This window comes from Candida margitis (genome assembly GCF_024628925.1).
Source record: "Candida margitis strain CBS 14175 chromosome Unknown scaffold53, whole genome shotgun sequence".
Classification (NCBI taxonomy): domain Eukaryota; kingdom Fungi; phylum Ascomycota; class Pichiomycetes; order Serinales; family Debaryomycetaceae; genus Lodderomyces; species Lodderomyces margitis.
Window position 1 is genome coordinate 31,241 of NW_026261725.1, and position 20,619 is coordinate 51,859.

The 20,619-nt window shown below is 36.9% G+C and overlaps 4 protein-coding genes across 4 annotated transcripts; all 4 read right to left on the reverse strand. All coding sequences in view use genetic code 12, as the record gives it.

Annotated features, from left to right (window-relative positions):
- Positions 1–3,009: 3,009 nt before the first annotated feature.
- On the reverse strand, positions 3,010–4,227 carry CANMA_000116 (uncharacterized protein; the record flags this gene model as incomplete). Its single annotated transcript, XM_051813098.1, has 1 exon — positions 3,010–4,227. One exon carries the CDS (start codon positions 4,225–4,227, stop codon positions 3,010–3,012), a length of 1,218 nt encoding a protein of 405 aa, XP_051674254.1.
- A 3,202-nt stretch (positions 4,228–7,429) lies between these two features.
- RFC3 (replication factor C subunit 3) lies at positions 7,430–8,494 on the reverse strand (the record flags this gene model as incomplete). Its single annotated transcript, XM_051813109.1, has 2 exons — positions 7,430–8,399; positions 8,463–8,494. The coding sequence occupies 2 exons, from the start codon at positions 8,492–8,494 to the stop codon at positions 7,430–7,432; spliced, it is 1,002 nt and encodes a 333-aa protein (XP_051674255.1).
- A 101-nt stretch (positions 8,495–8,595) lies between these two features.
- MID1 (Mid1p) lies at positions 8,596–12,574 on the reverse strand (the record flags this gene model as incomplete). Its single annotated transcript, XM_051813120.1, has 2 exons — positions 8,596–10,117; positions 10,542–12,574. 2 exons carry the CDS (start codon positions 12,572–12,574, stop codon positions 8,596–8,598), a joined length of 3,555 nt encoding a protein of 1,184 aa, XP_051674256.1.
- Positions 12,575–13,498: 924 nt separating this feature from the next.
- MEC1 (protein kinase) lies at positions 13,499–20,443 on the reverse strand (the record flags this gene model as incomplete). The annotated part of the gene is made up of 1 exon (XM_051813131.1): positions 13,499–20,443. One exon carries the CDS (start codon positions 20,441–20,443, stop codon positions 13,499–13,501), a length of 6,945 nt encoding a protein of 2,314 aa, XP_051674257.1.
- Between the last annotated feature and the right edge of the window lie 176 nt (positions 20,444–20,619).

The window sequence follows — 20,619 nt, forward strand, 5'->3', positions numbered from 1 at the left end:
TGTATGTATGATGGATTAGCTAACAGCCTAGCCTCTGTTGTTGTGGAAGGATGGAGAGACTGGTTTTGTTTTCAGTTGCTATTAACCCTGTCTAAAAAAAAGGTTCAAATCAATTGACGTGTATTTTTGCGGCCGATCCTAATGTCGCGAGAATAATATTTATGTCATTGATTCGGCGAATTCGATAAACTTTATCACCGATATCTCAAAAGTCGGTAAGGGGGACAGTTAGTACAAAAGGGACACTCATTATCCAGCGACTTCGAAATCCCTGGAATGAAGGGAGGTCAATGCTGTACGTAAATTCGTGCTTGTGATTTGACGTAGAGTATTTTCAGTCATAAGCTTAAAACGCATGCATGGTTTAATCCAAAATATTAAACACTAATGAGACACTGCTGGCTAATTTCGGAAGACTGACCAAACCAAGAAACCATGAAGGATATTTTTGTTGGCACTGCCCGTATTGTAATTCCACAAAAGAATCTTAGAGAGAGAGAGAGAGAGAGAGAGAGAGAGAGAGAGAGAGAGAGAGAGTATGTGTGTGTGTGTGTGTGTTTTAAAACGCGACAAACATACTTTCTGGCATACCAAAAACAAAAGGACATGTTAGTACAAAAAGTGAGTATGTAAAAGCTTCAAAAATAAAAATTTAACGGCTTTTTGGCACTTTGTGGTTTTGGAAGGAGGGTGTGTTGTTTTGGGTGAAAAATCGCCAATAAAATAAAATAAAGTACCATAAACATAAACAAAGTAAATGTACAAATAAAGTAAAACAAAAAGTTTAATTATAAAACGCCGCTAGCTTTTCCTATTGTCTTCCCAAAGAGGTAACGTCGGGCCCGTCTTTGAGGCTTTGTAGAAAAGAGAAAAACACATATGGTGGGTGGCTCAAGATCCATATATTCTAAATACAAAAATAGGGGGAGTGGGGAAAGGGAGGATATTTATGTCTATGGATAACTTCATTTATCCCATATGATACAGTCTCAATTAAATATTAAAAGGGAAAATATTATATTCGGCAAAGGCTAAAAAACTTTCTAGTCACACGACAAATTGACAGTTTAGAAAATTTTTTCCACACCCACACACAAAGACCATAGGGTTAATTATTACACAACTGCATATACGAAGAATACAAATGTTTATTTTACTTGCCTAAATAGTAAAACAAAATGTTAGCAAGTGCCAACGAACACCATTAAACGCCAACAGAAACACTTTGTTTAAACAAGAAGCATTATGTACGACTGGGTCCAATTTGTGTTTGTAATTTACCACAATACTAATATACAACTTACTTACTTACTTACTTACTTAGTTTAGTAACATAAACATTAGCCCAAAAATAAAAATACAGCCTGTTATTTATAGGACAAACAGATATTGCCTTTGGTATTTTGTACTGTTCGGCATTTTTAGAAGAACTTTTATTTGCTTACTTTTTGCTCGGTTTGATATTCTCACACAAGAAGAGTTAATAAAGGAAAATAAGACATTTTGTCTCATTTATCCAAGGAAAATAGACAAAGGGATTGTTTTGTTGCTTTTTATACGACAGATGCTGGTTTCAGATTTAACTAGTATCACAAAGGGTGGAAAGAAATTAGTGAGACAAAAACTACTGGCCAACGCTATACCTTTCGGTTCCGATCACCATGCGAACCGAAGAAACACAGAATGATTTTGTTGTTGACAGTTTGACATAGTGTCAACTGAGTAATATAGACCAAAAACTATTCTTCACTACACTGACCTCTTTCCTTTTGTTCTTCAACTCGATAACAAATGAGGCTACAGTATCACTGGTAATAACATTTGCAAAAGAGAAGCAGCAGTGAGCGTTCTGGAGACAGTGTTCTCACATGCTATCATTAGTAAGGACAAATAATATCGAATTTATATTGGTCTTGTAACCACAAAATTAGACAGAAAAAACGAAGAAGTAGAAGACCATCAAAATGTAACAATAATTGGAAGAAACGCATATAACGCTTACATAAAACATAGAAATTATTGTTACTGTTACATAATGGACCAATCAAATTGAATGAGAATGTAAGACAAGTCCAGAAAGAAGAAAATCCCGAAAAATATAGAACAAAAACGGAGTCAGTTTTGTATTGTGTAACGCAAAATAATATTATACATTATTCGTCTTTGTCTTTGTTTCAATAGATTTGAAGTAAAAACTCCCGGGTGAAAAAATTTTCACTTTGTAGTTGCATACAAAAATAGCTGTTTTAATAATTTCTAGAAAATAAGGGCAAATACACAAAGAGTATCACACTAATTCTGAGACATACAAACACATACGCATTCAAAGATACAAAACGAAATAAAAAAAGAAAAACAAAAAGCGCCACTGCCATTAGAGATTGTGTTAGGTGTTAGGTGTTAGGTGTATAGCAGCTGGTAGCCTCAACTTTTTGATAAATTTAGAAAATATAAAAAAAAAACTATTTCTTCAATAATAAAAATAATAATAGTAATAATAATAATAAGACTGTATATCTCTATATACAAATAAATAAAAAAAAAAACAAAGATAAACCTATAATAAACAAAGTGTGAATTAAAAAGCGAATGACTGAATAAATGAACTTTAACTTAATTGAAACCAACAACAACAATAGTACCATCTTATTCTTCTGTCTGTTCTGAAGAAGAATAAAATCAGCAAAACTGGAGGCGTAAATTTATTTATGCAATTGTGAATGACTTTTGTATTGTTTCCATTGTCTCTCCTGTCTTATTGTTTAGTCTGTTGTTATGTGAAGCTGCTTCATTTAAAAATAAAAAGAAAAAAAAAAAGTTTTCTTATTGTTAGTTTAACATAAAAATTTCTTTTTCTTAATTTTTTTTTCAGGCTCCGATAAAAGTTTCCCCAAACTAAAAGACACACTCCCCAGACTTAGCCCAGTAGCAAATAGCAAATAGCAAATAGTAATAGCAACTCACCAACTATTATCCCCTCTCAATCCCCTCTCTCGTACTTCCCCTCCTCTAAAGGTAAAAATCGTTAATCATAAAGTTTCCAGTAGACACCATTTCACTAGTAGCTGTATATAAACTATGTTGTTTCAATGCATTGGTTACATCGCCACAGCCACTAGCAGCAGCAGTAGCAGAGCCAAAGTTGAATCCACTCTGATTGTTGTTGTTATTGTGACGTGAACGCCAGAGGTTGAAATTAATCTTTGGTTTCTGCCAATTGAGCGATGATGTAGTGTCATTTTTGGTGGTGGCGTTGGTGGTGGTACTTTCTGGGGAATACAAGGATGAAGTAATACTAGAAGGTGACGACACTGGCGAAACAATTTGTGACCGAGGATCTTCTTCATCATCTTCTTCTTCAAAAGACATTAGACTGGATAATGAAGTGGTAGATGTATTTGATGATTCAGATACATTATTGGTAGTGGCCATATTCGTAGTTTTTGGTGATTGTCCACCTTCTTCTTCCTCTTCTTCTTCATCACCATAAGTTAAATAATCTTCAACCGAATACTCCTTCTTAGGATAACCAAAGTTGACATTTCTGAAAAATGGTACAGATGAGGATGTGGATGCCGATGCTGACTCGGACTGCTGTAGGTAAGAAGTTGGTTGTTGTGGCTGTGTTTGATTGTGGTGGTCTCTGTTGTTATTCAACAATGCAAATGAATCTTTATATTGATTCTGTAATCTGTTTCTATAGTACTTCCTTATATTATCATTCAATATCTCAGTAAAATTGACCGAGGCAATTCCAACTGTTTCCTGCTCCTCTTCGTCCTCCTCTTCTTCTTCGCTATCAGGTTCGTATGCATAATGTGGATGTTGAGGTGATACTTGCTGTTGCTGTATATTACCCAGCTTTTGTTGTTGTTGTGGTGGTGGTGGTGGTAGTGGTGGTTGTGTAGTTGTAGTATCTGATGATGATTCTATATCCAGCAAGAAATCATTGTTTGTACTAGTTAATGAAAGTAATTTTTCAACAGGGTCAATCTTGTCTTTACTATGTAATGCTTCTTCCTCTTCAATGTATGATCTCTTTCTTCTCTTTGTATTGGACTGTTGGTGTGGAACATTGTCATTAGATCTTTTGTTATGCATAGACTGTTGTTGTGGCTGTTGTTCTTGTGGTACTAAAAAGGTAAATTTGTTAGTTGATGCTTTAGCAGTTAAAGATCTAATGCGATTAGACTTACGAATAGGTTGTTGCACTGTAGTTGTGGTCATTGAGTAAGAAGGAATGTGGTGTAGTTTATGTATGCTGTTTTATGTTGTTTTTTTTTGGTATGGGGGTGAAAAATTTGAAAAATTTAAATTATATTTTTTTTTTCTTTCTGTCCCTCTGTTTATCGTCTAACTATAAGTAAAGTAATATAGACGTATATGAATATAAATATGTATGAGTGTTGTGAAGTGAAATGAAGTAAAGTGTAATGTAGTAGTAGTAGCAGTAGTAGTAGTATAAAGTAATAGCCAGTATTGCTTCTAAATGCTGTGTAGAAGAAGGAAAAGAAGAAGAAAGTAAAAAGGACAGAAGAATGGGTATATGTGGGTCTATATATATATTGATTAAGTAGTACAGAAATAGAAATAGAAAATTCTTCTAAGACAAAAAAAAAAAATAAAAAAATAAAAAATAAAAAAAAATAAAAAAGTAAAAAATTTTAACTACACAGAAACAGCAAAGTTACACACATATATAAATATTAACACTATATGCATAAATTCACCTTAGTTAATATCATTTGTGTAATCTAAAATATATATTGAACACTATTACACTACCTTCTCATACACTATCACTAATACATTGTCTGACTCAATAGAAATAAAACAAAAACATAAACAACTAACAAACCAACCAACCAACCAACACAACACATACCCAACCATTCACAATGCAATCACCACACTTACCACAACTAATCTACAACTACAATTGTCCCTCTACTCCCTTTTTTTTTTCTCTTTTTTTTTTGCTGCTGTAATGCTTGAATTGCTTCTCAAATAGAGAGTAGTAAACTTTAAGAGAGAGAGAGAGAGAGAGAGAGATTGATGTATTGAAAAATTTAAAAATTAAAATAAATTGTGTTGCAATTTTTATGTTAAACCACCTGATGTTTTAGCAATCTATCTTCTTCCTTATTCCCTCTATATCCATCCCTTTGGTAGAAGAGTTATAAATAATATTACATAGAATAAAGTGGGTGTTGGGAGGCGAAAAAAAGGGGTGTATGAAGTTGGGTATAGGGTGTTAGAGAAAGTAAGGTGTAAAGTATTCTATTTCTATTTCTTTTGCTTATCATTCAATCTATCGTTGCTGTTTGATAGTCTCTTTCTCTCTGTTACATCTCTCCCCTCTCTTGTTCTCTCGTTCTTTCGTTCTTTTGTTCTTTCTTCTAGTTAACAATAGAATTGTTTCTACCAATTTCTACGCCAATTGGGTTAAATTGGATGCTGAAACGCATACTTTTCTTGTTCGTAATCTCATTCCTCACTTATTTGTTGTCAAATTAAGAATTTTAAAGCAAAGAATTATATATATCACCAGGATATTCCATTTAGCAATATTATAGAAGGTTCGAGTAGAGTATAATAGCATAAAAGTTTAAAGAGAAAAAGAAACAATTGAATAGCAATTCTTAATAGGAGCTACCACTTTCTAGATATTTTTTTTTTGTTATCTTTTATCTTTCTATTACATCATAACCATATTTCTACTATATATCTTGTTAATATCTGAACATTTGGGTTGAATTTTTGGGGCTTGAAGTAAACGTGTCCTGAAACTTGAACTGTATACAATAGAGATCCTGTAGAAGATTAGTGGACTTACTTGTACTCTTGTGTCAAGTGTTGTTGTTCCATTTTTTTGTTGTGAATTGCCGGCAAATAAACAAAAACAAAACTCCGACAAAAGTAAAAACGTGGGTTTCATGTCGTGCTTACAAGAGAGCCTTTCTTTCAACAAAATAAGGATGCAAAAACCAAGAGCATACAATTTGTAAACTGTAATCTTAAAGAATCAAAATATTATGGGAATGTGTTCTTCACACACACACACATGCACATAGACACACACACATATACAACACATATACACACACCACAACAAGAGCAAATCACTCATATAATTCTCTATGTACATCTTTTCTACTATCCTCACATGACGTTTCTATTGTCGTAAATGAATTTTTGTTGTTGTGTTGACCATTGGTTAATTTATTTAATCAAATAAAAACTAAAGGCGTTGAATTACATTTGAAAGAACAATAAAGAACAGAGGATTATTGTCCCATATAGGACTAATTTGTATGAAATTTCAACCCTCTTCTCTTTGTTTAGTTATTGTGGTGAAAAGAGGAGAAGTGGAAAGATATGGTAATTTCCACCCCCTCCCCATGTGGGTTTACATCTTCTTTTTTGTTTGTGATTCAACAGAAGAAGAAGAAGAAGAAGAAGAAGAAGAAGAAGAAGAAGGAAAAGAAGGAAGAGTGACGTTTCTCTTTGTTTTCTGGTCAACTGTTGTTTGTTTATTTATTTGTTGTTTGTTGGTTGTTTGTTGGTTGCTCAAACTTAAATGATGTTAAATGCAACTCCACTTATCTATTATTTGATTCTATTTTAGTTTCATTCCATACATAATCTGCCAATTTCATCCCAATCTGTAGCGTCTTACCCCGGGGTTCTTGCTTATTGCTTATCGCTCTTCTCATAGGTTATACCATTAATAAACTATCAAGCATATCCCCACTCCAATTCCATTATTCTTGTTTGTGTTCAGTGTCTGAGTGATTTTAGGGGTTTCAATTCGGAGCTTGGAAAGATTGGATTAAGTAATGTTGCATTTTACCAATTCTTTTGTTTTCTTGTTCTTTTGTAACACCCCTACTCCTCCCCAATTTCACCTCCTTTTTTTATTTTTATTTTGCTCCTCACAACCTTTTGAACGTTTGAATTCGTATGGGTACTTGTAGTTGGATATATGTAAACAAAAGGGGGGAGTGGGGGATATATACAAAGATTTAAGAAAGGAGTAGGAAGGTGGAACCAACTACTTTTCCAAAATTTTGATAAAGCTACTACGCAAGCAAAACCTACATCTTTCCTTCTCCTTTTCTCTACTTACACAATAGATATGCATAATCTAAATCACAAACAGTCTAAACCAAGACCAATAGCAATAACATCGACATATAAGTTTCGTAATGGGTTTTTTATGCGATGCAACCTCACTATTGGTACCTAACTCTAACACGGAAGTATGATTTAATTGACTTTATCTTTTACATTTCCGATTCTTTCTCTGGCAAAGCATATCACAATCAAAATACAAAACTCTATACTGTTGTAAATGTTACGTGGGTGCTGCCATCTATTTCTGCTACTTATCATATCTACATAACATACCCCCTGCATAAAATTTGCTCTACTTTGCCTCATTCTCCATAGCTTGCTTAATAACCCCAATAATGGCACTGCTTTGAATCTTATCATTACCCCCCTTTGAAATTCCATACTCGACTTCACTCAACCCCTTCAAATAATCAATTCGTGTCTTTGGCTTCACTTTATAATCATTAAGTATTTCAACAAACCCCGTAATCAAATCAATCAATGCCAACCCTTTATCAACTTTGTATCTGTTCAATGTCAAATACGCAGTAGTCCAATCCCGTTTCAATATTGAATCCAATACGGCTTCGATATCCTGAGGGTGTGGAGCTCCAATACAATTGTAAATCATTTCAATATCTATCGTTTCATCTTCATTGCATGCTGCTTTACATGCTTGAAGAACATTCAAACTTCGTCTCATGTCCCCTTGAGATAAACGCAACAAGGCATTCAATGCATCGGGCGTGATATTGACCTTCTCCTTGATAATCACATTATCCATCCTACTGCGTATCGCCTCTTCGCCAATGGGATGGAATCGAAACCTAGTACACCTTGAAATCAACGCCGGATTCAATTTATGGGCATAGTTGGCCAAAATGCAAAACCGACAATTCTTGGTGTATTTTTCAATAATCCTTCGTAATGAATTTTGCGCCACACTCGTCATGGCATCAGCTTCATCCAAGATGATCAATTTGAACTGTGGTGATGATGAACTAGTGAATATCTGTCTCGTTGATGCAAAACTCTTGATTTGGTTACGCACGACATCGATGCCTCGATCATCAGACGCATTCAATTCCAAAACCATATTCTTATAATTGGGGCCGTAGATCTCACGAGCCAAGGCTATAATCGTTGATGTTTTACCAGTACCTGGTGGTCCGTAGAATAGTAAATGGGGTAATTTGCCCGTTTCAACAAATCTTCGTATGGTGTTGACAATGTCTTGTTGTCCGTAAACTTCAGTAAGGTTTTCCGGACGATATTTCTCAACCCTAAGGATATGGTTAGTACAAACAACAGTGGAGATTAAAACAAGCTCTCAAACTTGAACATACCATGGTAGGTTATCTTTATTTTTATCGGTCATTTGTTCTTGAATCGTGGTAACAGATCTCAACTGAGTGACGCGTACTTTTATTGAATTTTTTTATTTTTTATTTTTTCACTTCACTCATTATTTCTATGTCTCTATATAACCTGCATAAGAACAACCACGCCCAATAAAACCCAATTTGCAGCTAATTTCAACCCCCAGCTCTTCTCTGTCATCATTTTACCTACATAATTACACGACGGCCATTGTGAATCAGTATCGGTTTCCCAATAATAACTCAATGCAATACTGTCATTGCGAGTAGGACACTGGAAGTTAAAATCAGCCGGACAATCACGAACAATGGCATGACAGACATTAACACACGGCAACATTTCGTAGTAATCTTCAACTGGTTGAATTATATCCTTGATGAAATCGTTTCGCTGATTGGTGCTGTCACGTTGGATGTACCCCGTCGTATAATTGGTGGCACATCGCGGTATAGAAACGGCACATAACCAATCTCGATAACTATCTGCACAATCATCGCACGATTTCACATTGGAAAATACTGATTCGGGAACGGTATCGCAAGCGACTTGTTGTAATGCTTTCGAAAAATTGGTATACAAATTCTTGACATAGTTGTCATAAATTTGCTTTGTTGTGTTCTTTTCATCCTCACTTTCCGATGTTAAATTACCCAATGCAGGCACACTATATGCCACTCGACTACAAAAGTCCAAATCATAAATCAATTCACACGCCAGTCCTGACATGGTATCAAATGTAATGGGCTTGTAAACGGCGCCACCAAAATCGGTCCCACTGAAATCAGCCACGATATAGGCCAAATATGTAGACAGTTCATTTAAATAGGGCACGTAAAATTGTTGTTGTATCCCCCCATTTCTTGTCGTGAAGGAGCTTTCACTATTCCACGGCCCCATAATTGGTGAACCCGACCTAATGGCACACCAACTCTTGCTCAACCCGTCAAAAATATTTCTCTCATCAAAGGGATACACATATAACGAATACTTTGATTTCGATGCATTAAGCGACTCCCAATCACCACTATATTCAGTAAGGTTTTCCGTGATAAATAACGCCAGTTTATCATCGGTATCAACCACGTATCCAAATGTACTCTCATCCCACTGGAAAACCAAATCATTCTGCGACACACCAATTTGGTAGGTCCAAGTAGCCGTGGTATTTGTATTCTGCGGTGCTCGCACAGCAATGTACAATACCCGTTGGGTGTCATCTACTGCTGTCGTCGTGGGCACTGATACTTTTGTACTGGAGCTAGTGGTAGTGGGGTAGATTGGTAAATCAGCCAAGGCTTGGAAATATCCATCTTCAAATATCTGCATCTTTCCCACTTCGTTATCAACAAACATGGTGGCATTGAATGAATAGTACACAGCTAAACTAGTATCATCCTCATCGACATTATCGGGTTGAGTGCATATATTGCCTGATAAAAAGATCAAAAACTCGTAGTATTCACCTAATCCGGTAGATGTATTGACATTGAATGAATAATACTTGACTTCCGATTGTTTAATAGTATCGATAATAGGAGTAAATTCCTGTAGCCCCTCCGATGATGTCTTTCGTCTATCCTTTGTTGTAAAATGCTTCACTTGAACTGGGTTGTTGTGTTGGCTCTGATTGACATTTAGTAGTAGTAGGTCTTGATGTGGGTACCCTAGTCCAATTTCAAACTCGGTGTTTTGAAACAGTCCAAGTATTTCATCGGCAAGTGTAAAACATAGTAGGTAGAAGAAGATTGTAATACACTTGTGCATTTGGATACAAATAAACGGATGATGATGACTGGAAAGAAAATGTGACAATCAAACCTTTCATCAAATCGATTTTGTGAACCCTAAAAATAGAAGCAATGGAAAAAAATGAAAAAGCTAAAAACAAAAATAGAAGGCTTTTTTGCATCTCCTTTCTCTCATGACACTGTTTTCTAAAACGTTTATCACACTGTCTTCAATATATATACTAATTACTTATCTACAACCCTAAATCTTTCTTAAACTTACTCCATATACTTCTCTTTTTCTTCTTTTTCTCATACTCGACATTACCTCCGGCACCGCTGCCGCCGCCACCTCCACCGCCACCATGGCCGGACATTCCCGGTTGACTTCTTCTTGGTTCCAACTTCAACTTGTCCAAACTTGTTCGACTTCCGTTCCTCGTTGTACCATTAGCATCATCCGATAAGAACTTACGCAATGGAGATAAACCCGAATCCGACAGCGACTGCTTACCCTTATCTGGCTTTTCTAAACTACTCCATTTCAAAGTTTGTGGTGGAGGACTTGAATGGTCGCCATTACTAGCCAGGTTAATGTCTGGCAGTGTCGATTTCTCAGGTGACCTTGGCTCTGGTGTTGGTGTTGGAGTAACACTTGTCGATTTTATCCTATTTAGCTTCAATTGCTCACTAACTTCTTTAAATGACAAGTTATGTTCCTTTGATGTTTCCTTCTTTACTTCCTTTTTCTCCTCCGGAGCTAATAACGACTTGGTTCTATAGGTGCTTACACCAAAAGAATTGGATCCAGTGATTACTCTAGCTAGCTGAGCACCTGGCCCAGTATTCTCAGGCTGAACTGCAATAATGTCAGAACATTGGTCAATTGAATTGTCGGTTATTGCCTTGGCAATGTTCACATAGTACGCATCGTTAATAGGATCTTGCTGCAATTTTTTCATCTTTCGCTTGATATCCTTGTTGTAACTAAAAAACAATCGCGCAATTTCCTCATACGAGTCATAAGACGTTGCAGATGAGTTGCTTTGGTGTGACTCCTGAGAAGCTATACTTTCCACATCATCATCGTCGTCGTCGTCACCCATATGGTCCTCGTCAACAATTGAGCTGATAGTCTCTTCCATGCTAGTACCATTGATTCTACTTTGCAACGAGTACTCAAAATTACACATATTGACTGCAGGCACAACAATTACTGGCAAGGGAAAGTTTTTAACCAATCGATCGGTTATTTTGGATGAATTCCACGAGCGCAAAGGAGCACCAACTGCCTTGTTGGGTTTTGTCCCTGTACACACTATATTTGGCTCATACAATCGATACATGTCCTTCAACACTTCCTTTGTACGTCCAGCAACTAATTCAACCGTCACTCTCGCAATAACATCAGGATTAATAACTTGCAAAATGTAATCCATAAGATCTTTTGCAATGTTTGAAATCTGATCAGGTTCATTTCTCAGTTTGAATCTCTCCAACGGATCGGGTCCTCTTGAAGGAGATCTTGATAATGAAAGTTGACTTCTTCTTGCCATCCTGTTTCTCTCATATTCTAACACATCAGGGTCGAGCGTGGCACACACTATAATCTTGTCTCCATTCTCAATAAATTTGCTTAATATCCAGTCCAAGGCCACCCAAGTATGTTGTCTTGCACTAATATAAATTAATATCGTTCGGTGTGGCAATATGGGAACTAACGGAAGTAGCTTGAGATTGTACAATGGTTCATATAATTTATGTCTTTGAGTAAGTGAGCAAAATCTTCTAGTTGTAATTGGTGTCGTTGGATAATGAACCACTTGTTTCTCCAACCTCTTCAACTCGGCAAGTTCAGAACCATCCAATTCTTCATAGGCATTTCGCCCTGGTGAGGCAATGGGTGATCCCAACCTTTCTCCTAATGAATATGGTTCTCTGCCACGTATATAACTGGCACCTGGTCTACTATTGCCGTGTTTGCGCTTGTATATTTCCCACCCATAATCATCATCAGAATCGGGAATATCGTCATCGTCATACTGGATATTTACGTCATCAAAGGCAACTTGTTTCTTGTACAAGTGTTTGACATCCTTATCCTGTTTCTCATTAGGCGTGAATGTGATAAAACGGTAATTGGTGGACTGTGTGTTGGTTAGTTTGTTGAGTAAATCGTCTGCCTTAATGTTCTTATCTGACTGGCTAAACTCTGATGATCGTCTTAGTTTTTCATTGCCCAAGTTCCCCCCTGTAAATGGTTGTATTTCGTCCCCATCAGTGGCTGCACGATGAAGTTGAGATTCTTCTTCTGAATGATGTGTAACTTTGAGTTCTGGTATTGAAGTCATATGTGCCAATGTTGATTCAAAGGTGAAGTTTGTGTGACTATTGCTAAGTTCAGTATTGTTGCTAGATTAAGGTATATTCAACAAGGGTTTTCCATCCAAAAGAAGTAAACGAAAGTAGTTGAAAGTTGTAGTTAAGACAAGAAGGACAAGATAAAGATGAGATAAAAGAAAGTATGTTTTGGTTAAGTCTTCGTTTATAATGTAAAAAAGATATTTATTAATGTTTATATAATAGAAAAAATAAAAACTGTGTGTAAAGTTTTAAGAACGGTTGTTTAGTTTGCTTTTAACATTTCTACACACAAAAATAATAATTTCTTGACACCAAAACGTCATCCATATACCAACCAACAGCAAATACAAACAGAAGAGAGAAGCTAGTACTCATTTACAATAAGATCTATTTTAGGGTAACACCCCAGCTGAAGTATAGTTATCCATCAAGATCTCACAAAGCCAAACAGCACAATCTCCAGTTTTTTCTCCCTCATTGTTTTTATTTTGCGCTCGGGTCTGGAAAAATCCCTCATACATTCTTAGTTATTATCTATCGTGTGACTGTTGGAAAAACACTGACAACTAACCATGCATGGGATCTAAAAGTTAAAAAGTAGCTTCCCAATGTGCACTTTAAAACCCTAATAGTGCTTTGCTCCATACAAAACATGTTATCTTTGTGCTTGGAAAGAAATTCAGAAAAAAAAAAAACAGCCGAGACTATGGGTCAATACAGTTTTTATCGACTGATTTCTAGGAACCACGCTACCTGCTTTAAGCCTTGTTACATTCCTATCGAATTAATAAAATTAAAGCCGTGCCGTAACTTTAATGCGGAACGCTTTTCCCGAAACAAAAACTATGCAAAGTGTAATTAAATACAAGCTATACAAGTCAATATGGTGCAGCACGACTCTGCCAAAGACACTAGATGTACGCAGACCAACCCCCATACATTTGTGCCAATCGTTCCATTGACGTAGCCTCTTGTATCAAAACATCAACTTGTCCATGAATATTCATGGCCAACCCTTCATCCTCATTCATCAACCCTCTAATCTTCTTTCGAACTTTCATCAAGTCTCTTTGCGGGTCTTGGTTCTTCCAATCCAACAATGGATCATAAAGCAATGTCTCTAAAATATTCATCAACGATTGCTCATTATTCCGCAACAATTTACCTGTTTCTTCGCAAGAGATGCGGAAACTTCCATCAACACCACATATACCCATCGCATCAACCATATTTTGCGTTAATCTAAATGGTACAATTTCCGGCGTAGGCAAAGTTCTCCCCTTTTCAAATAAGCAATCAAAGTCAATGTGAAGAATAGCACCTGTGTTTTTGAAAAATAGGATATTTTCACAATGTCGGTCACCAAGTCCCACCAAGTATCCCACAATTGACATCACCGCTGCCGACCTAGTGAATTTGTTTCTGGCAATATACCATGCACTAGGGTCGGAAAATTGCTCAATAAACCATTGATGAAGCACTGGCTCATTGTTGTGGACGATGGATTTAAATAATTGAACTAAATGCCTCAATTTACTCTCATCCTGTTTACCTTCCTGAATAAACTTTTGTGCTGTGTTCAATGCCACAAATATTTTACGTTCGTTAACAACTTTACCCAATCGCTTCCTCTGTTCGTTGACAATACCCTTCATTGTTTGCACGTCCATAACAAATTCAATCACTCCAATTTTCTCAGATAACGGAATCACTGAATAATTGGCCACATTCAAGCCCCTCTTTCTTGCCTCTGTGCTGGAAGAAAGTATACGATTAACCATTGTAGTGAACTCAACAACCTTGGCGTCTTTTCTCGTGTCATCGCCCTTGACCATTAGTCGATACGGCATTCCATCTGAACCTCGAATAGTAACTTGTCGTGGCATCTGTAACGAGAAGAATATATTGACAACATCATCAAATCCATCAAATGTAACCGATGCACTTTTGGGGAATGCGGTGTAATTGGCAACTTCCTTATAAGGAAGTCTTATTTGTAGATTGGATTGTACGGGGATGACCAATTGGTCGTAAGGCTTACTAGCATCTTCAACACCAAAATATTTGGACAACGACAATTGCTTTGTTCTTGATGATTTACTAATCGGCTTGGATGCAATTCCAATGAGCTTTTCAAAGAGTTCCAGCGCTGCCAATATCAACACACCATGTGACTTGTTGGTCCTTTTCAACGACTCCAAAATTGTATTCACCTTGAGTTTCCTCCTGGCATCGGTTGAGTGGACATGCGAAAGAACATACCACAAACTGTGGCGCGGGTACTCGATGATAATGTTTGATACCACGTTAGTCATTATTTTGAATGAAGGCTCATGTTCCTGAACAATACGCGATAGTATTTGAGTAATTACAGTATACCAAGCATAAGTCGGAACACTCTTTAAACTGGAGCTCAAGTCATGAATAATTTGCTGCAATTTCCGTTCGGCCGCCTTTGTCTTGTTGGGTCTCTTAGCTAAATCCAACCAAATTGTGATTAATTTGGGAAGTGCCTCAAATATAAACAGCGATCCAATAGAAACAGCCGTTAAGAAATTTCTCACCGTCAAATGCTCATAAAATCCTGACGAATCCTTTGAAGACTCAATCAATTTATTAAAATACTTTCCAATGTCATAACTGGATTTCTCATATTCTTTATCCAACTCAAACGCCTTTTTGTACTCATCAACAATTTGGTGTGCCGATAAATGATTCGACTCATCCAACCAATTGGCGTATTGAAGTTGTACTTTGGCTTTGGTTTTATTATCAACCAGTTTATTTCCTACTAAAACTTCAGAAATGGTCTTTATTGCCTCTGATTGCTTGCCCTCGGTCCATAATAATTTCGCAAATTCAATATTTGCCGCAGAATTATCCAATGCCATGGCCTGTACTATAGATCTTGTTGATATATCGAGTCTGCCATTTTCACGAGCAAGGCTCGATTGAAGCAATAATATATCAGAAACTTGCTTTTCATCGCGGATAATGTGGTTAGCAACGCCATGAATTGTTAAGATCTTGTTTTGAGTCTCAAAGTCTTGATCAACATTACTCAATCGAAGCTTTAGTATATCACTTTGGTCACTCGATGATAATATCTCTCCCATATCGTGCAAGGAATGCAATTGGTTCATCAAGCTAACATTTCTACTGAAGCTAGACGATACCGAGGAAACAAGTGACAGACCAATTACATTGTATAACTTATTCATTGAGTCGTCAAAGTTGGGCTTTTCATTATTGTACAACTTTTGCAAATATCTTGCCAATTCATAATTGACTACTGTCTCTGTATCCAGAGGTTTGCCCAACGAGTCGGTAACTTGTAACCACTTGTGCAATTGGCTTACTTTACCAGAATACACTGCTGATTTCAATCCCACCAAAGACCAATCCAATGGAATTTGTTGTATAGCGCTATGGTCTGTTGCTGACGAAAGCGTGGAGAGCACTTCATCATACGATCCATGTTCATTCAAAGCTTTCAACAACTTAGTGTTATACTCTACTGTAGACTCATCGCCAGTTCCCAAAACCTTGAATGATTCCAATGCCAAACTCCAGTTGTCATTATACTGAAATGTTGTTAGTTTCTGCTTTACATTATTTGTTGAAAATAACTTCAACACTCCATTCAATGCGTCATAATCATTGATGTTGGCATACATATTCTGCAATGTCTTTGAAGCATCTAATTCTCCAAGGTTGAAAGAAGTGTCATCAATGTGACCATCACGATAACACTTTTCAATATAAAGAATCGTTCGTTCAAAGGAGTCGCATTCGGCCGACTTGATTGCGATCAAGTCCATTCCAAAAGAATCAATGAACCGTTTCACCAATTCAATCTTATCAAGCCACATATCCGATGCAGTCACATCCAGTGAAACCAGGTAATTGGCAAATTGCCTTGTTGCTGATAACCATTCATTGCAATAATCAAATACTGAAAACACCGACTGGAAACAAAGCTTCAACTCTTCGGCACGATCTGCAGGCATAGTCTTTGTATCGTATTCAAACAAGTGTTGAAACTCTTGAAGCAATTCCTTTTCAACATCATGGTGTAGACAAAGAATATGACTAAGAACAACATACTTGAAAAGGTGTTGACAAAGAGATATGTTGTGATCTTTTTGAACCAAGATTGCACACGTTTGGAAAATTAACTGCCTCAGATTGGGACTTTTTGACTTATCATACCTGCTAGCTCGTTTCAATAAATACAACGTGATGTCAATCAACCAGGTTTCATACTTCATTCCCAGTTTGAAATAAGGAAACTCCATAGACTCCAATTTGGGTCTTGGTGCCGAATATTTGGAACTCAACAATGGTGTCAAGGTTGACTTTGCAACGTCACTAAATCGATTCCAAGTGCTGCTGTTTTCCGTCATCGAATCCTTGCTTATTTCCAAAATCGCTAAGAAACTTTGCATAGCATATGCAGCAAACAACTGTTTCTGGGGATCATTTGAGGCCCAAAATATGTTCAAAACATGGTTTTCAATCAAATCAACCAAAAATCCAGCATTTTCTTTGGCACTCTCGAAATTCAGTTGAACTACAATCAGTCGCTCAACTGTTTTAAAGTGAAACTTGTTTGCATCCAAAGCACCGACAACGGCCAACACCTTGGCGCACTCGGATGTGATTTTGCGATTCTTATTCTTAAAATGAGTCGCGGTATCCAAAACTGTTCGCACCAACACTGTGATTGTGTCATGCAAGCTAGGATCTTTAAAGTAGTCTGCTTGGCAATTGTATTGAAACTTTTTGCAGTAGTTGTAAAGGTCAAATAATCCTTGCTCGACGACGTATCGGTTACTCGTTCGAAGACGTCGATTAAACTCCTGAAAAATCGTCAATCTCGATGGCGACTTCATATTCTTAAACTCCTTCACGAAATTAAAGTCTGACAAGTAATCCAAAAAGGGAATCGACAAGTAGTATAAGGAGTAACGATTGTACTTGTCCTTAATCTCCTTGTAAATCTTTTTCAAAATTTCAATGGCAATACCTTGAGCTTCAGGCCCAAAAGTTTGGAATTTTTGGAAAATGAGCGAAATTAAGATATCAAACAAAGATATCAAATGAGTTGGAGGTAGCTTCTGCACTAACTCGTTCCAACATTTCAAAGTGAAGACATGGAAGTCCGGTTCCTCTAAAGTAGCCTGCAAACAAGTCGACAACTGTCCCAACGCTGAAGTCAAAGCTAAGCTGTGGTTCTTGATCAAGTACAAGATTGCCCGAAACGAAGCTCTTCTCTCCAAATACGGTTTGGCGCCTCTCAACAGGTGAGTCACATCACTAAACTTTTGTACCAACAATAACACTTGCTCCTCGATTAGCATACTTGCCATCTTACCCTTTTGAACCCGTTGATTCTTTTGTGCAGCCAAATTCTTTGCGACAATTTCCAAAGCCGATATAATATTGGGCAAGTTTCGCACATTGTCCCGCTCATCCATTTGAATTTCCATCAAAATGTGCCATGTGATGTCACCGATATGAGTGAAAATTTCATCAGTTGAAACCAGCCTATAATGAGGACAAACACTGCTCAATACCTTAACAACGTAACGTTCATTCTTTGCATCTTTGACTAAATATGAAGCAAGTATTCGAGGTAGATTTTGAGCAAGTAGCTTCTTTATTGACATGTTTGACGCATCAGCGATTTGAACCAACAACGTTGGGTCCTTATGATATTCCAACAAGCGCGGTACAGTGTATTCCTTGGTCCTGTTTAGAAAATATTTCCGGCTCATGCCCAATACCAGAAGAAACTTCTCAAACAAGCTTTCCTTTTTGATAATCATATCAGCAATGCTAGGCAAATAAGGGGATAGTAATTTGTAGGTGGATAAATTTTTGCTATTGGCAATATCCAAAAACCCACAGTACACATAATTCAGATGTTGGTCGTTGGGCTCGCCTAGCCAATCCACAAGCTTAAAGTACAAGGCGCATAACCTCTCACCATTACAAACACGAGCTAGCTCCACCAATGCATAAATTGTAGACTCTCCAAAATGACGTCTGTTGGGCGACTTGAAATCAATTGCAGTGATACGTTGAAATATAAATTTGAATATTCGATCGAGTGCCATGTCATCGCCTTCTTGGATAAGATATAACGGGAGCACGCGAATGATTAACATGCGGAGATTTCTATTCAGATGAGTTGATAGAAGCGTAAGCATTTTGCTTAATAATCCCTCTTGGTTGTCATCAAATGCAGGCAAGTAATTGGCATAATAGTTGAACATCATGAGGAAGAAGTTGCAGCCTATTAGTGGCTTTGACTGTAAGAGGTGCAACCGTGGAAGAAAAAAGTCTTGAATAATTTCATCCAATATTAATGACTCGGTAGTACTTTTAACTGTCGGTCTGCTTTTTTTAACTGCCGAATACAGATCTTTGACATGGACTCCATCTGACGTGCTTTTGTTCGCAAAGGTTCTACCAGGGAAGTTGCTTAATGCGGTAATGAGTGTGTACATTGTGTCATCACGTTCCAATTCATGAGGGACTTTTTTAACTAATGCTCTGATGTAACGAATCCAGTTGATATCATTAATGCCATTGTCAGGATCACCAACCTCTTGATACTCAAGATCGGCTCTTGTTACGAAGTCTAAACTTGCGTCATCAATGCAACGTGGATTGGTCAATGCTGACTTTAGGTCATTCAACTCGGGATTATTATACTGATAATTGACGAAGTCGATAGGAATTTGATGAGTTATTCTCAAGTTCAACTTGTGAAATTCATGGTGCTTCAATATGACGACTAAAGTACACTTAACTGACCTTGGAAACATTGGCAGTTTCTTTACCTTTTCAATTAGACGCTCCAATCCTAAAACAGAGTTAAAGTTGGACACGATTCCTCTTTCAGTGCAAAAAATGTAGATCTTGAACAAAGTTAGCGAGATTGATTGAACCAAGTTAGGATACTTAAACCCATTGGATGTATTATATAATTGTTCAAAGTCCCCCTCGAGCACTTCCGCCACCCATGTCAATAGCTGAGAAACTTTACCCCAGTTTTGTTGCTCATCAAGAAGTGCATTGTCCAAATGGGTAAGAATTATCAACGATTTTAAACTGTCCATCATATAAAAGGAATCATCCGAACTCAAAACACTCATTTCTTGAAGAACAAACCATAGCTTCCTTCCAAAGCTCTCATACTTTAGTTGATTGTTACTTAGATTCAATGAAAGTTTTTTGGATATGTCGTAATCATTCAAAACGGAATATAAGTGACAAGAAGATATCAATCTCTTGATATATGTCGGGTTGGTACTTAATGCAATATCATTCAAGCAAAGCGTAATGCCATCTTCCAACATGCGAGTAGCATTTTCCTGTAACAACTTTATGAATTTAAAACTATGCAATTTTGTCGAAACCAAGTTGATCACCAGTATCAAGAGGCTCTTTAAGTGATTGAGTATCTTTGGCTTGCGCCAAATATTTGCAATATGGAATAGAAGAAACGATATCATCCATTCGTAAAGTAGCACCTCCTGTATTGCAATCAACCCTGAGCCCGGATTTGGAACATGGATCAAGCTGATTTCTTGATACTTCAATGACACGTTCAACAAGTAAAGTTTCTTACTCAAAACTAGCTCAGTGGTATCAATAATCTTTAAAATGGTATCCTCTACATCCTTTCTATCCAGGATGGAAATCTCAATCAATTTTGCATTCAAAAACTGTAGTAAATAAAGAATCAATTTTCTGAAATCTGTCTCTTGGTCATTTATATTTGTCTCTATGTCGGATAAGAACTGGTGAAGCTCTTTTAAACTCAATTTAAGTGCCGGAGTCATATCATCGCTGATTTAACAACCAGTTGACTAAGGATCTTTCTGATGTGTTGTGTGTAAAGGGAAAAGTGGTTGACCCTTTTGACGCGTTTTTTTTATGCATTGAAGCGCAGAGAGTCAATAGTTTTGAAAGCATCGCTCATCCCTTACAATAACCATTATAAGCATTTGTCGCATTA